General features: G+C 43.4%; 3 protein-coding genes and 2 non-coding genes across 5 annotated transcripts; 2 read left to right on the top strand and 3 right to left on the bottom strand.

Annotated features, from left to right (window-relative positions):
* On the bottom strand, positions 1–1,134 carry LOC139925830 (protein NCBP2AS2-like). The gene is made up of 2 exons (XM_071917323.2): positions 1,066–1,134; positions 1–945 (listed from the first exon to the last, which is right to left on the bottom strand). The coding sequence occupies exon 2, from the start codon at positions 843–845 to the stop codon at positions 540–542; it is 306 nt and encodes a 101-aa protein (XP_071773424.1). The 5' UTR covers positions 846–945; positions 1,066–1,134; the 3' UTR covers positions 1–539.
* A 53-nt stretch (positions 1,135–1,187) lies between these two features.
* On the top strand, positions 1,188–2,525 carry fkbp2 (FKBP prolyl isomerase 2). Its single transcript, XM_071917322.2, has 2 exons — positions 1,188–1,751; positions 2,362–2,525. Exon 1 carries the CDS (start codon positions 1,298–1,300, stop codon positions 1,712–1,714), a length of 417 nt encoding a protein of 138 aa, XP_071773423.1. The 5' UTR covers positions 1,188–1,297; the 3' UTR covers positions 1,715–1,751; positions 2,362–2,525.
* A 1,230-nt stretch (positions 2,526–3,755) lies between these two features.
* On the top strand, positions 3,756–7,314 carry ncbp2 (nuclear cap binding protein subunit 2). Its single transcript, XM_071917327.2, has 5 exons — positions 3,756–3,906; positions 4,843–4,929; positions 5,141–5,235; positions 5,376–5,514; positions 6,620–7,314. The coding sequence occupies exons 1-5, from the start codon at positions 3,832–3,834 to the stop codon at positions 6,716–6,718; spliced, it is 495 nt and encodes a 164-aa protein (XP_071773428.1). The 5' UTR covers positions 3,756–3,831; the 3' UTR covers positions 6,719–7,314.
* A 1,321-nt stretch (positions 7,315–8,635) lies between these two features.
* Positions 8,636–8,707, bottom strand: trnap-cgg (transfer RNA proline (anticodon CGG)). Its single transcript has one exon. It is a non-coding gene; the product is annotated as a tRNA-Pro (tRNA).
* A 1,400-nt stretch (positions 8,708–10,107) lies between these two features.
* trnap-cgg (transfer RNA proline (anticodon CGG)) lies at positions 10,108–10,179 on the bottom strand. The gene has a single exon. It is a non-coding gene; the product is annotated as a tRNA-Pro (tRNA).
* Positions 10,180–14,381: the final 4,202 nt, after the last annotated feature.

Below are 14,381 nucleotides of genomic sequence, written 5' to 3'. Positions count from 1 at the left end.
TTCAGTTATAAATTATGTTTTATTTATTAGTCACAGTGAGCACAAAACGGTGAACTCTTTCTCTCTATAGACTATATCTGTCATTCGCTATATTACACACACACACACACACACGTCTGGCCAATAGAACCTGTCATCTGCCCTGACAACTGAGTCTGCTACAACATAGTGTGTAGATCCATCCTTATGGCGTCCGACTGGTGATGCTGTCCCTCTGAGTGTAGGATGGGTGGATGAAGTGCTGCTGACATTACGAACAACAACCCCTGAGTGTGAAGTGATGTGTCCAACATTAAGCCACTTTCTTATGGTTTCATTTGATCATCCAAATATAGCTGTCATGCTCAATACCATTCATTAATCACGCCATATCCCCCGCTTTGCTTTGCTTCAGCCAGTGATCTTGCACTAGTCAGTCCAGTGAGGTAACACAATACAAGAGGTTGTTGTCAGCGAGTCAACAACCGGTCCGTTAGTTTTTAACCAGCTGGGAGCTTAGGAGATTTTCAGTCACGTCACATAGAACCAGTTTATCCTCTTCACTTCTTGATCTGCCCGGAGCCGTCCCTCCAGCCCTTCTTCACCTCTTTAGCAAAAGTCTCTCTGATTCTCCTGAAGCGGCTGCCCATCTCTCCCAGGTCGCCCGGGACTCTGTCGGCTTCCTGCCGGACTTGTCGCAGCGTGTCGGACCGCAGCACCCGCTCCGAGGCGTCCCGGCCGGCTATCTGAGCCTTGGTGATGAAGTAGGCTGTGATCTGTGCCGCCCTGCGGATCGGACGGGAGTCGGCCAACTTCTCGATGACATGAAGGTTGTTGATAAGGGAAAGTAACAAGCGAGTCAGCATTTTCTTCGATTGCTTCCCAGAGCGGGCGAGTCAAAGCTTAGCCGTGCGTTAGCTTAGCTGGCTGCCCGGTCCGAATCTCAGATGTTTCAATGTTTCAGCCCTGAAAATGACAACGGAATTTGTTATTGTTTGGAAATACAGACACAAATTTATTGATAACGAATTGGTCAGTCAGCTATTCGCGTGTGTGGTGTAGAATGAAAGCAAAGTGTGAACTTACTTGAGGTGATTCAGGTGACCGCAGGGTTGCCCAGGATGGCATAACAGTCAGTTGAAGTGTTTCCGACCGGACGTATTTTCTGGTCGGACCAGCCGTCGCTTAAACGATACGTATTTCCGCTTTCCGTAGCAGACTAGCTAGCTCATTTCCCTTATTCATTCTCAAAATTTGCCGAAGTGTGTGTCGAGGCCCAGGCTGCTTCAACCGTAAAAAACCTTAACACCGAGAAACCATGCGGGTGTGTTTCCTGCTCGCGGTGACGCTGGTGTCCCTCTGCCCGGCGGCGGTCAGCGGCGCCGAGAAGAAGAAGCTGCAAATCGGCATCAAGAAGCGAGTGGACAACTGCCCCATCAAGTCCCGCAAAGGAGACGTGTTGAACATGCACTACACCGGCAAGCTGGAGGACGGCACGGAGTTCGACAGCAGCATCCCCCGTGACAGGCCGTTCACCTTCACCCTGGGCACCGGCCAGGTGATCAAAGGCTGGGACCAGGGCCTGCTGGGCATGTGCGAGGGCGAGAAGAGGAAGCTGGTCATCCCGTCCGAGCTGGGCTACGGAGACAGAGGAGCTCCGCCGAAGATCCCGGGGGGAGCCACGCTCATCTTCGAGGTGGAGCTGCTCAGCATCGAGAGGAGATCGGACCTCTGATGAAGAAAGGAGGGCTGGGGGAGGATGCGTTCAAAATGTAATCCGTTACAGATGTGATGTGTGTGTGTGTCACCTGTCTTCATTAGTGTGATGCTCTCAGTTAGGGTTTGACCGCTTTGGATGACTTTTCTTCCAAAACCATAGAATAAGAACCTAAAGCAGAATACCACAGTGAAAGGATCGCATTAGTGCTATGAGTTCTGAGTAGGGTTAGATCGAGATACCGTGTTGCCGATATATCAGGCAAATATCGACCATTTTTGATCATTAACACAGCCAAATTTAAAGATATTGAATTTCAGCTTTTGGCAGCTTCAGTTAAAAAATATCAGAATCTGTATTGGCCTTCAAAGATCCACATCTGTCGAACCCACTTGAGTGTTTGTTTACTGGTCTAGTTTGGGAGGAAAGTTATTCATCTTCACAAATATTGATTGAACAGCGCTAGACTGTAAGTATAACAGGCAGCAGAGTGGCATAGTGATGAGCGAGTCTGTCCTTCAACCTTCAACCCCCCATGACAGCAAGAGCAAGACACTGAATACCTACCAGCTCCAGGACTGCTGTTAATTTTGAGGTTGAGATGTTTTTGCATCTTTTTCAATTCTCTGACTGCAACTTCAACAGTGCAATCATATTTATTCCAGATTCCAGGAGGTGCCACGGTGTGGAGTGGAAATCTGACCACTGATGAAGACTACATGACCAAGCTGGGAGTGGAGTCCGGCGCCCTGCAGAGCCACTGTTGTCCCACCGCTGGCTTTGCTTATGTTTTGATTTATCGGATTAAAGGCATTTTTTTCACTTTCAATGTGGTTAACTGTTATTGATACAAGAACAGACTAAACATGAGTAGAATAGCAGTTAGTAGCCGCAGCCCGGACCAGCATTTGGCCCGTGGCTGATGATAATGTCAAGCCCTGCCGCTTCATTTAACATGTTTTAATTCTCAGTGATATATAACAGGGTATTAATATCGCTACACATTTTTGCACAATAGTTTAGTTTGTTCATTTTGTTAACAGGTAGATGACAGGATTGGTGTTAGATGTTTTTGTTCAATTAAAAATTTGAATTGTAATAAAATTTTGACCTTTGGGAACATTTACAGTCTGAAGTGGTTTCGTTGGACAAGACAAACCCCCAATCTGTTTCCGTTTTAGCTAGTTTCACTTCTGTGTTTCACAAACCTGACTCATAACAAGGGAAATAACTGTAACTATATATACTGTACATGTTAAGAGCAAATAGAGTAATGTGCCACAAAATCCATTTAAAGTCAGGGCCATCTTGCCAGGAGGAGCTGATGCTCCACTTTAAACATTTTCATTAGCATTCATTGAAAATCTATAACATTTTTCAAAGAATTTCATCAGCATTGGTTTCAACTGAGAGTTTGGAGTCACACATATATCTGTCACATTTAGCTTTATTTCTCCCCTACCAGAGATTGAAGTTATTTTTTTCTCTCCTCTCCCATTGTATGAAACCTTTTTTTCAATCAATTCTGTACTGATCTGACTTAATCACTGGTTTGATTAGTTGAAAAGGCGTCTGTTCTGATTCAGTATTTAAGCTGGATCAATCTTCAGATTTGATGATCAATCCAACCAACATTGATGTGGATAAGCAGGATGATGACATGTGCTAGACTCATTTTCCAGTCACTCATTATTGGCATAGACAAGCCTACAAACTGCCAGAATCCATATGATTGTTGCCAGCTGCATTTGGTAACTTTGGTAGGTATTTTGGAAATATTTTTCAGCACAACAGGTGTAGTGTAGCTAATAGATTAATGCAAAGGAGTTTAAATATATAGTAGAAACAGATTTGACGGAGTGAAGTCAGAATGGATATAGCTGCTAGTTGAAGATGATGATGCCACTATAGACCGTACAGCGCATTAGACATCCTGGCCCAGTAGGAGGCGCCACTCACTTGTTGTAGGTTCTACACCAAGGAGGTTTTGTCTACATGTTGATGTTCCACCCGGCGTTATTATAACGACGGACACATCGAACCGGAAGTCGCGCCACCGTGTCTGGCAGCACTTGCCGTGCGAGCTAATCTCCAAACACTGCAGTTGCAGATTGCCTGTTTTAAATTTATTCACAATGGCTGCTAAACTAAATGCGCTGTACAGTGACTCGTATGTCGATATAAGTCAGTACAGAGACCAGCATTTTAAGGTATGTTGGAGAATATTCTTTTATTCTGTGAACGCCACTAGCTAACACGGTTAGCTTTGTCAGCTAACTAACGCTAGCTGGCGTTAGCAAACAACACAGCGGGCAACACACGCTTTGGATTGATTCATTAACGTACTTTGTAGTCGGGTTGTGTTTGGCCAACTTCGAACTGAACATTTGTTTATCTGATTAACCGGACCTAGCAATTACCACGTTATGTCAGTTCAGACTAAGGGAAAACGACATTAACATTCAGTCATACATTACGTTAAATTACGTTTTACAAACGTAACTAAGGGAGTTTAAACATCTTTTGGACGATTGCTCATCCGTAAACAATATTTAAGTTTTATTTGCTGAGTTTTGCTAACTTTCTCTATGCAGTGTAGTCCCTCACCTCAGCCCTGATAAGTTACCCTTTTGGGATCTGTCGTCGTTCCCTCTCAGTTCCCAAAGGCTGCTGTATCGGGGCTGCCTACACTTGTGAGATTATAGCTATTCCCATTTAAACAAGACAGGTATTAACCTGTACTACTGAAATGTTCACATCTTGAAGGATGTTAATTGGGAATGGAGATGAATGTTCTCCAGGTTTCCAGTTTGACAAAACAATTGATATCTCCGACAATAGAATCAAATAACCAGCCAAGCCTTGGGTAGAGCAATTGAAGAGCTTTCTTTGAAAATGAGATGACCGCAATTTGGGGGGAAAAAGTGACGCATACGCTCTTACAAAATTAATGATAATCCAAACATGTTTTAAAGGTAAAAAAAAAAAGTAATTGGTTGACAACTTGCTAACACCTTTGTAGACTACCCACTAAAAACTCCAGTGGGTAAACCCTATCTGTAGCTCTGGCCAATGCATTTTGGTCACTGAGTGGGGGTTCACTGACTTGTAGGTTTGATGGTGTGTGTGTGTGTGTGTGTTTTCAGGGTAACCGCTATGAACAGGAGAAGCTGCTGAAGTACAGCCCCACACTGTATGTGGGAAACCTGTCCTTCTACACCACCGAGGAGCAGGTCTGATTTATGACTTAGTAGATCATTAGTTAAAGGACTAACTGGGAAATTGGCCTATTAGTCAACTTAAGCTTTATGTGACGAGAGGATTGGCAGAAAAATAAATAACACCTACTCTGGATTACTGAAAGGTCTATCATCTTACTGATATTGCTGCAAAACTCTTACACATCTCTCTCTCTTGTCTGTCTGTTTTAACACGGAAGAGCAGGTGTATGAGCTGTTCTCCAAAAGCGGAGACGTCAAACGCATCGTCATCGGCCTCGATAAGGTCAAGAAGACGGCCTGCGGGTTCTGCTTTGTCGAGTATCCTTTTAATATGATGCACACACGCTTGCCTTCGCTCACATGCACATGCAGCTTCGACCCCCAATCGTATGATCTCGTGTTTACATTTATCCACCGTGAAGGAGCCCCGGTCAGACCTTAACCCCCCGCTGTACCAGGTACTACACGCGCGCAGACGCGGAACACGCCATGCGCTTCATAAACGGCACGCGGCTGGACGACCGCATCATCCGGACAGACTGGGACGCCGGCTTCAAGGAGGGGCGGCAGTACGGCCGCGGCAAGTCTGGAGGACAGGTGAGGATCTGACGCTCTCTGTTGTGAATACTTGTACGTCAAACTATCTAAGTATGCATGTCGGTAGGTAAATGAAAAGTAACTTATATAATTCAATACTAAATCATAACTAACCACAAAAATCTTCCTTGTTATCAAATGGTGTTTTGCGGTGTGATGCCTACCTGTTTTGCGTGTCCTTGATATGAAAAAGTTTGGGAATCCCTGCATTACAGCATATGGAAAAACAACATACTATACTATGGTATTGTAAAATACAGCATACTATGGCATTTGAAAAATGACAAGCACTACTGTGGCATTCAAAAAAATCATTACACTATATTATGACATTTTAATACAACATTATGATATTAAGAAAGTGATATAACTTCTAAAAAGTGTTACACATGATTAACTATGGCCTTTAGAGAGACAGCATAATTATACTATGGCATTTGAAAAACGCTATACTTTATTATGCTATTTGAAAATACAACATACATAGACACAGCCAACGTTGTCATATTTGGAGAGAAAGAGCCGACTGGGGGAAGAAACGCGGGGAATTCAACAGGGAAAACATAAATATTGGATGAAGGACTGACTAATGTGGGAACAAATGGCATAAACAAGATCGCTTCCAAAAAACTCCCTCTAGTGTGCAATTTGACTATAATACCCTTCCACTACAATAATAAAAGAGACGTGGTGTCGACAGAACTCTTAATTTATTCAGGAATGCAGATCATTTGTTGTTATTTCAATGTGATTAGCTTGATTGACGTGACACACAAAAAGACAAAGACATCAAACGTCCTTACCTGTTATGTTTGTATTACTTTAGTCTGACAGCAAAGGACAGCCAAAGTCTGCCAGTGCTTGGGTTGATTGTGAATCTGCTTTGTCCTGACTCTGCATGTTCCCCAGCATTGTCTGACCCAATGGCATACTACACTACAGCACTCAAAATAACAGTTATATGAGTATGTATGCAAGTATGACTGAACTGACTGGATGTGGGTTGGAATCTAGACGGGCTGCTTCCCAATCTTAATTCGGTGATAAATTGCTGTGCACGGTGTATTCTACTGTGGTTTATAATGTGTGTTTTTTTTTTTTGCAGGTGAGAGATGAGTACAGGCAGGACTACGACCCAGCCAGAGGCGGCTACGGCAAGCTCGCTCAGCAGCAGAGGGTCCCAGAGGGACGCAATAGCTTTTAGACCCGGCGCCACCGCAGCAGCCTGCCCGGGCGAGATAGAGCCTCAGCCTCTGGACCAGATTATTTCTCCGACAATACAAACAAACACGCGACCCCACAGCTTGTCCGGCCTAATGCCGCCGCCGTCACACACTCTGCAGCCGCCCCGCGCGGACCGGCGCACCCCGGACGACAGCAGCTGTTGTTTATTTCTGTTCGAGGACTTTGTTTTCCTTCCTGTCTGCCTTTTTCGTGTTGCTCTGACCCCATCGCTGCCGTCAGTTTACACTGTAGCGCAGACCAAAACCCCAAGGTTATTGTGTATTTAGTGATATTTTCTGGCTAACGGCATACCAGAAACTTCCCTACAGACTGAAAAGGCTCTGCGAGTGTCTAGTGACTAATAAGGATTGACAGTATATCAGATATAGAAAAAAACAGTCTGACAAAATGATCCTGCTCAGTATCCATGTCAGATGTAAATTATAGTATCTTGAAGGAGGGGAAAACGAAGCCTGCTGTTGTCTTCTCTCTCATTTCCATGAACGTTTGTATCCCAAACTGTGTATACATTGGTTTTTTTTAATAAAATACATGTTTTTTTTTATTTTTCAAGAATGTTTTGTTCCGTCTTTATGATGTTGGTATGGTCAGGTAGTCTTAACTGCCTCTGCTTAACCTTGTAGATGTCATTTAGAACAGGTCACATATATATATTTCTAATTTTATTGTGCTAGTTTGTTATCCATGCGATCTGTTTGTACAGTGTGTACTAGACCAAAAAGAGTAGAAAAACATTCAAAGAGTAAAAAATCCATTCAAAATCTTAGTACACTTTAGGTTGTAGGTGGGGACTAAAGTTTGCACCGTTTCCGTGAAGTGCGTTCTTGTATTGTGCAAATGAAACAAGTGAACTGTAGTGGCTTCAGGGTTAAACTGTATGCTAAACCCATTGGGGTTTCCCTGCACTGCTTTGAATCCTCACATCTGTGGCGCTCGGTTCATTTAAGTGTCTCTTTGTGTTCCGCGTCTCAGAGAAAAGTTTGAAGCGCGGAGGGTCCTGGCAGCGGTTTGATACCAGACATGCCCCACAAGCCGAATCAAAGCCGGCAGGATCGTGTTGCCAGCAGGAACGTTTCCTCTTACTGAATAAGCAGGGGCATTATGCTGGGGAGCGTAATACCTTCTAAGCACTTGACCAGGGGGTATTTCGCAAAGCAGGATTAGAAAGTTAGCCAGATAACTGAAAACAATTATCCCGGTGATAGTGATTTGAATATTTAAAACAAAACTTGTAGGAATATGATTCAGTGATGCATGTTGGTGATTTCTAATAAACAAAATCTCAGAAGCTATGTCATAACACCTTTTTAAGATATCTGGATAATTTGTTAATCCGGCTTTGTGAAATAACCCCTGAGGCTTTGTTCCCACCCAGGGCAATAAGTAACCAAACTCAAGCCAGTGATAATCTGCCTGCAGGAAAAGCATAGCACCTTTGCTGTTTGCTGTTTATCTCAAGGTGAGCAGTGGCAGTGAAGTGAAGAGCAACTTGCCAAGCAGTTGAACTGGACCCTTCCAATACATCAGTTTATGTGGAATCCAGACTCCTATTCCTTTACTTCAGGTATTCTTACCTTTCTTGCAATAAAAAGTTCACTGTACAATTACAGTGAACTTTATTAGAACACATTGGGATAGAAGTAACTGGGGATTCTTTGGTTGATTGGGGGCCGATGCAGCTGACAGAAAGTCAACTGCTGGTGTGAGCTTGAATGGTCAACAACTATTAATTTATGCGTTCAGGCTCTCTGCTTTGATGTTAAAATGTGCTGGTAGGAAATAATTGCCAGTGCTAACAGTAGCTCTTTCTCCAGTGCATCACAGCTTGTTTGAACCTAAACAGGCTTATCACAGAAACCTGCGAGCTTCAATGTATGGGCTCGTCCGGGATTTGAACCCGGGACCTCTCGCACCCGAAGCGAGAATCATACCCCTAGACCAACGAGCCCTGCTGAGAGTCTTCCTCCAGCTCACTCTGGTCGTCTCAGCAGCAGATGCTGAGGGTCAACGGGGAAACAGTTTCGCCATGAATTAAAATAAGACCTCATGAAAATCTTGACATGCATGGTTGTATTGGACACATGTCGACTGCTAAACAGCGTTGCATTCATGTGCTATTTTGTCAGAAAATCAAACCCGGTAGACGTACAAAAAACTTCAAACAAATGTTAGGTTAGTCTGACCTACAATCTTGCAATAAAGGTGCGTGGGTATGTGTTTTCTTACTGTTGACTGACACAAACTTTATTTTTTGGTCTAGCTGAGAAATTTAAAGGTCACCATTGCACCATGACTTGGAAACTCAGGTAGCAAAAAATTCTCAGAGGTTTCATTCGACTTTGGAGGGCGTTCATGTGAAATTTCCAAGCAGGGAAATCGCTTTTCCGATATATCCGATAACACACGAACGCACAATGTTCACCTGGGTCTTCCTGCGCAGGTTCAAATGCAGCCGACTGCTCTGAAGAGTCTGTCAACGCAGTGGTTTCCGGTCGTGCCGTCAAGACCCGAGAGTCTGCCGGCTTTCACTCCGACCAAACACTACAGCAGCTCATTGCACTGATTAGCACAACTTCAACCAGAGAGGAGGAACTAATCAGTGAAACCGACTGTTCCAGAGTTAGTTTGTGTCTCTTAACGCTGCATCTCTCTCTCAGGAGGAAACTTTCAAGCACGGTGGGTCCTGGGTGTGGCTGCAACACTGACCCCATCATCTAACTTTATTTCTAACCAAGTGATAATATTGCAACCAAGGAATTATTCTTCTCATTCATCAAGCAATGGGATTATATTGGCGATCATGCCATATTGCTGAGCAGTTGGTCAGGGACGATGCTATTCTGCCTGTAATAAAAAGCATATCTTGGCTGTTTGTAAGCAGTCAGCTGGTCTCTTATCTCTAAGTGAGCGATGGTAGTGGAGTGAAGAGCACAGCGGCATACCAAGCAGCTGATCTGGGCTCAGTGCCAGCCATGTTTTCACATAGTATCATCACCCCTAATTCCTGCCCTCAACTATCATACTTTCCGTTAAGTGCTTCCACTCCAGCAGAGTTTGCACCAACATGCAAAAAAAAAAACGAGGCGATAGATGAGAAAGTGGAGTTCTTTGCATTGACTAGGGACAAGCAGACAAGTAGAGCTGTTAATAATATAGTTACCTGACACGCAGATGCACATGGGCAGTCAATCATAAACCTTCCAGGCTGAAGGCTGTCAAGAGGCTTGGAGACAAATGCCATACTTCCATTTTGAACCACCTTGGGACCTTAATTGGCGTTTCCTGTAGATGTTCTGCGAGTAGGCGTTTTAACAAAGAAGCCAGAGATTAACTCGAGCTACAGTAAAGGGGCTCGTCCGGGATTTGAACCCGGGACCTCTCGCACCCGAAGCGAGAATCATACCCCTAGACCAACGAGCCCTTTGTGCAGGTTTCTCTCATCTCCTAGCACGCTGCCATTTGCACTAAGACTTCTGGAGAACATAGCAGACGCAGAGATTTAAAGGCGGAAGCAGGAAGGCTTACAAACTAGACTAAGGCTCCATATTCAGGTTTCAGTCTCGCTTGTAAAGCTGTGTTTGGATCCCGCTCCTGATCTCTGAACTCTTCACTTTTGCCGTGAATTGGGGGAAGAACAGGCCTTGCTTTTAGCCGGTATTTACCTCAAAATATGAATATTTTGAAAAGCTAGGTAGTACAAGTACAGTAGGAAGGTAATTGTGGCCAAGTGGTGAAAGCAATGTACTAGAAATCCATGGGGGTCTCCACAGTGATGTAGTGTTAATAAAAAATTGGGTAAGCTATGGTCTCCAGTAAGTCATCATCATATAGCAAACAACCAAAAACTTAATGAAATTTTCAGAGAAGCATTAATTTGTGTGTGTTCTTTTCCCTCAAAAGACCCTACCTTCCTATAACTTACCTCAGTTTGATACTTACCATTAGGTATACTATGGTATAGGCACAATGAATTTACGTCTTAAAGATTTATGTCAGCCCATAAATGTGGGTAAACTCTGTTCTACAAATTAACAATTGGGTAACCTGAGTTTAGGTGGATTTACCCTCCATTGTGCTGATAGCGTTTATGTGACTCTTTATGTTTTCTTCTGGCTTATAAAGCAATGGGATTACATTGGAAAGCATAGCATCTTGCTGAGCAGTTTAGCGAGCATGGTATCCTTGCTTTTCTGCTACTCATCTCATTCGCGAGATCAGTGGTCTTCACAAGAGACGATGCTTCCAGTATAGAGAGTATGGGGCAGGAGACGTGTGGTTCAAATGGTACAACATTGTACTTCAGCCCAGGGACACTGGAATTAAAACCGGCTGAGTCCCATTAATCTACAGTAAAGCACATTCCTACCAACTTTGTTGACAAAAAATGTCATTTTAAAGAATCACACTTGTTTAGGTTGTGGTGTTGTTGCCTGTGGAGGATGGGCATGACAAGTGAGCTTCATGTCTGTGTTGTAGAAGTGAAAATGCAGCCCTGGGTATGAGCTGCTTTATTACGGTGGCTCTGGCGCCATATTTCTTCGGAGGAAATGTTGTATAGAGCGCTGTGGGCACGACCGCTGTGCAAAGACCTATTGATACAGTTTAGGTGGAAATTTGGCTCCTTGAGCAGGAGCCGCGGCCTCTGCTCCTGAAAGGATATTGCAAAAGGATTTCCTTCTAATGTCCTCAACGCCGTACTGTGCATGATCCATGCAGGGCCTCTACGCATGCATTTGGCATTTTGTCTGAGCAGTGAGAGTGAGACGTGAGACAGTGAGACGTCTGAATCCAGCCCAGTTCTGCACAAGAGAGGGCTGCTTGGACATGTGGAAACGAATACCTCAAAATTCACTGCTTTGTCACACTGAAAAGCTGCCATTACAGAGGCAGCGTGTCATTGGCTAGTTACAGATGACCCGCTGAGTTAATGATCCATTATTTCAATGAAGAACAACAGCGCTCTACAGCTCCCTTCTTCAACTTGATCATTAATTCATGATGAAGGGCACTTCATGGATAAGTACACTGAGGCATGAGCTCACTTGCATGTCATTAGGCGGCTGGCAATCATAGGAAAGAACACATATAGGCTATATGTGTTCTTTCTTTCTTTCTTTCTTTCTTTCTTTCTTTCTTTCTTTCTTTCTTTCGGTAAACTAAAACTTTACAAGACATTAGAAAAGACATTAGAGAATGTTGAATAATTTGCATACATCTTTCCAAACCTAAGGCTCATGAAAGGCTGAACAGATTTTATTTATCTACACCAATATACATCAATTCATCATTCAAAAAAAATAATAATAATACATCGAAAAATAAGAGTTATGGCACAGAATGTATCAGGTTGGGTGTGATTTTGTGAACTGTAGCAAAAATACCAAAATAGAAAGTAAATTTGAATGTGCATCAGACTACCAGAGTCCAGTACAACTTGTAAAACTTAAATTTGCCATCAATAATTCATCATCACAATTATAAACACTAGTGAATGTTACCACAGGGAAACTCAATCGCACAGTCATAAATAGTTTATATTTGGATTTGCATTTGAATCTTGCGGAGAGACTTTTCAGTGCTGGTAAAAGGAGCATCGTGGAGACTGACAATGACAGAGGTCCTTTCTCTTTCTTATCTTATTATTCACTCATTCATACACTTTATTTAACTCACTGGATAAAGTGCTAGTTTCCATGGAGTCCTCAGTACATAAAAATGGAGAGGAGGTTATGTTTTAAAAAACTTCAAAATTAGTTTGTAATTAATGTGTACAGTACACATTTAATCATAATTCACATTATGAACTGTCAACATAATGCTGTCAGCCTTTATTTGAAGAGTTATATTACCCAGAGAGGAGAGGAAAAAAATAAGATGATATTGTGTGAGATGCATTGTGACCAAGTCAGCTAATCAATGAATTCCACCATGACAGAAAAAGAATATTTAATACGTGATTAGTCTTTTGAGGGATATAAATTAGCATGAACAAATGAGCTAGTGAATAGTTTTTGCTATGTAAAGCAGGTGAGCAGCATTGCAGAGAGATGGCATGTTGCACCATCACAGAGATGAAGACACAAATTGGAGGGAGAGAAGATGGAATAGACAATAACAACGAAGGGGGAAAAACATGTTCAATGAAAAGAAACAGAAAAAAGAGAATTCTGGTTTGAGGTTCATGCACCTAGAAGAGCAACAGACCATAAAAACATTTGAACCTGAAGCCACTGATGGATAAACGCCTCCATCACCATTCTACAGATCCAGGAGAAACATTATCCTCCTTCATATTCTCTAGTTTTGCTCCAGGAAAATATCAGCGGCAGGCATTTCAAATAGCCCAGTGACTAAACATGCAGATTTGCTGTTATTGAGAGGGATCTCATTACAGCAAAGTAATTCTCTTCTCCACGACGCCTAGTTTGGAGACAGAGCCGACACTGAAATGCCTCAGCTTGCCCATAAAGAAGCTAAATTAGCGAAGGGTGGCTTGACATTTTGTGGCCCCAGGAAAGCATTTGCGGGAAATGAGGTGATTTATCCGGTGGTGTACTTTTACACTCGGTCCAAGTGTGAGCATTAGTGTCGGTCCGGATTGAGCCCAAGCAGTTTCCCGTGATGGAAGCGAAGAGAAATCTGACAAGACGCAGTGAAGAGGACTTGACAGGTAGGAGCTCGGTGTCAAGGTTTAAAAAGCCCTTTGTCCTTCTACACACAGGCTGTTGTACAGCGTTTCATCATCTGCGGTTTCATTAAATCTGTTTCATCTGTCGCCCGATACACCATGAAGGAGGATACATGAAACGTAAAACACGAGGTTCCTGTCAGTAAAAATAAAGGTTGCGCTTGAACTTGGCCAGAAGCGCTAGAAAACACAATGTCAGAGGACAGAAAAAAAAAGAGCTGTGATCTATGGAAATATCTTCTCCCCTTGTGGAACGGGGACAACGCATTCATAAGATCTGTACTTGTCGAGGAAATCTGAAACACGTGACCTTTGAGTGGATAAATGTGTCGCTGCATTTCCACCTCAGGCAGATTTATTCTCTCTCTCTCTCTCTCTCTCTCTCTCTCTCTCTCTCTCTCTCTCTCTCGACAAAACAGGTATCAGCTATTTATGGAGGAAAATAGCAGGGATGGGACAGGGTGTGTGTGTGTGTGTGTGTGTGTGAGAGAGAGAGAGAGAGAGAGAGAGAGAGAGAGAATAACAATCCACATCCACATAAACATCCACTCAACAAAAGCTCATCACAACACAAAAACAGACCAAAAACAAAGGGACATTTCCAGTTTATACTAGTCAAACTCCACCCAGTCTATCGACCAGCCCCCTGAAAAGATCCCAACAGCCTCCAGCGACCCTAAACCAGACTCTTATTTTTGATGCCCAACCCTCCACACCAGCCCCGCAGCACCTCCAGTTAACCTCCCAGCCTACACTGACACTGTAGAAACATAATGCTCCAGTGTTCCAGTCCCCCCATCAATCAAGGTTCAAGGTGTGCCGCATGTCTGTTCGTCACGACGGCTCCGTGAATAAACCTCCGCTGGATCTCAGCAGTACGCTTCTCTGTGGGAGGTTTGTACAGGGAGCACCAGCATCCTCTCAGGGAGGGAGG

This window comes from Centroberyx gerrardi, chromosome 9 (genome assembly GCF_048128805.1).
Source record: "Centroberyx gerrardi isolate f3 chromosome 9, fCenGer3.hap1.cur.20231027, whole genome shotgun sequence".
NCBI classification, from domain to species: domain Eukaryota; kingdom Metazoa; phylum Chordata; class Actinopteri; order Beryciformes; family Berycidae; genus Centroberyx; species Centroberyx gerrardi.
This window is presented reverse-complemented; position numbering and strand designations above follow the sequence as displayed.

Excerpts from the sequence above, each read along its gene's own strand:
- LOC139925830 (XM_071917323.2), bottom strand. The coding sequence starts at position 845 with ATGCTGACTCGCTTGTTACTTTCCCTTATCAACAACCTTCATGTCATC.
- fkbp2 (XM_071917322.2), top strand. The coding sequence starts at position 1,298 with ATGCGGGTGTGTTTCCTGCTCGCGGTGACGCTGGTGTCCCTCTGCCCG.
- ncbp2 (XM_071917327.2), top strand. The coding sequence starts at position 3,832 with ATGGCTGCTAAACTAAATGCGCTGTACAGTGACTCGTATGTCGATATA. Across the intron at positions 4,930-5,140 it reads TCTACACCACCGAGGAGCAG|GTGTATGAGCTGTTCTCCAA; the intron begins GTCTGATTTATG and ends ACGGAAGAGCAG. Across the intron at positions 5,236-5,375 it reads TGCGGGTTCTGCTTTGTCGA|GTACTACACGCGCGCAGACG; the intron begins GTATCCTTTTAA and ends CCGCTGTACCAG.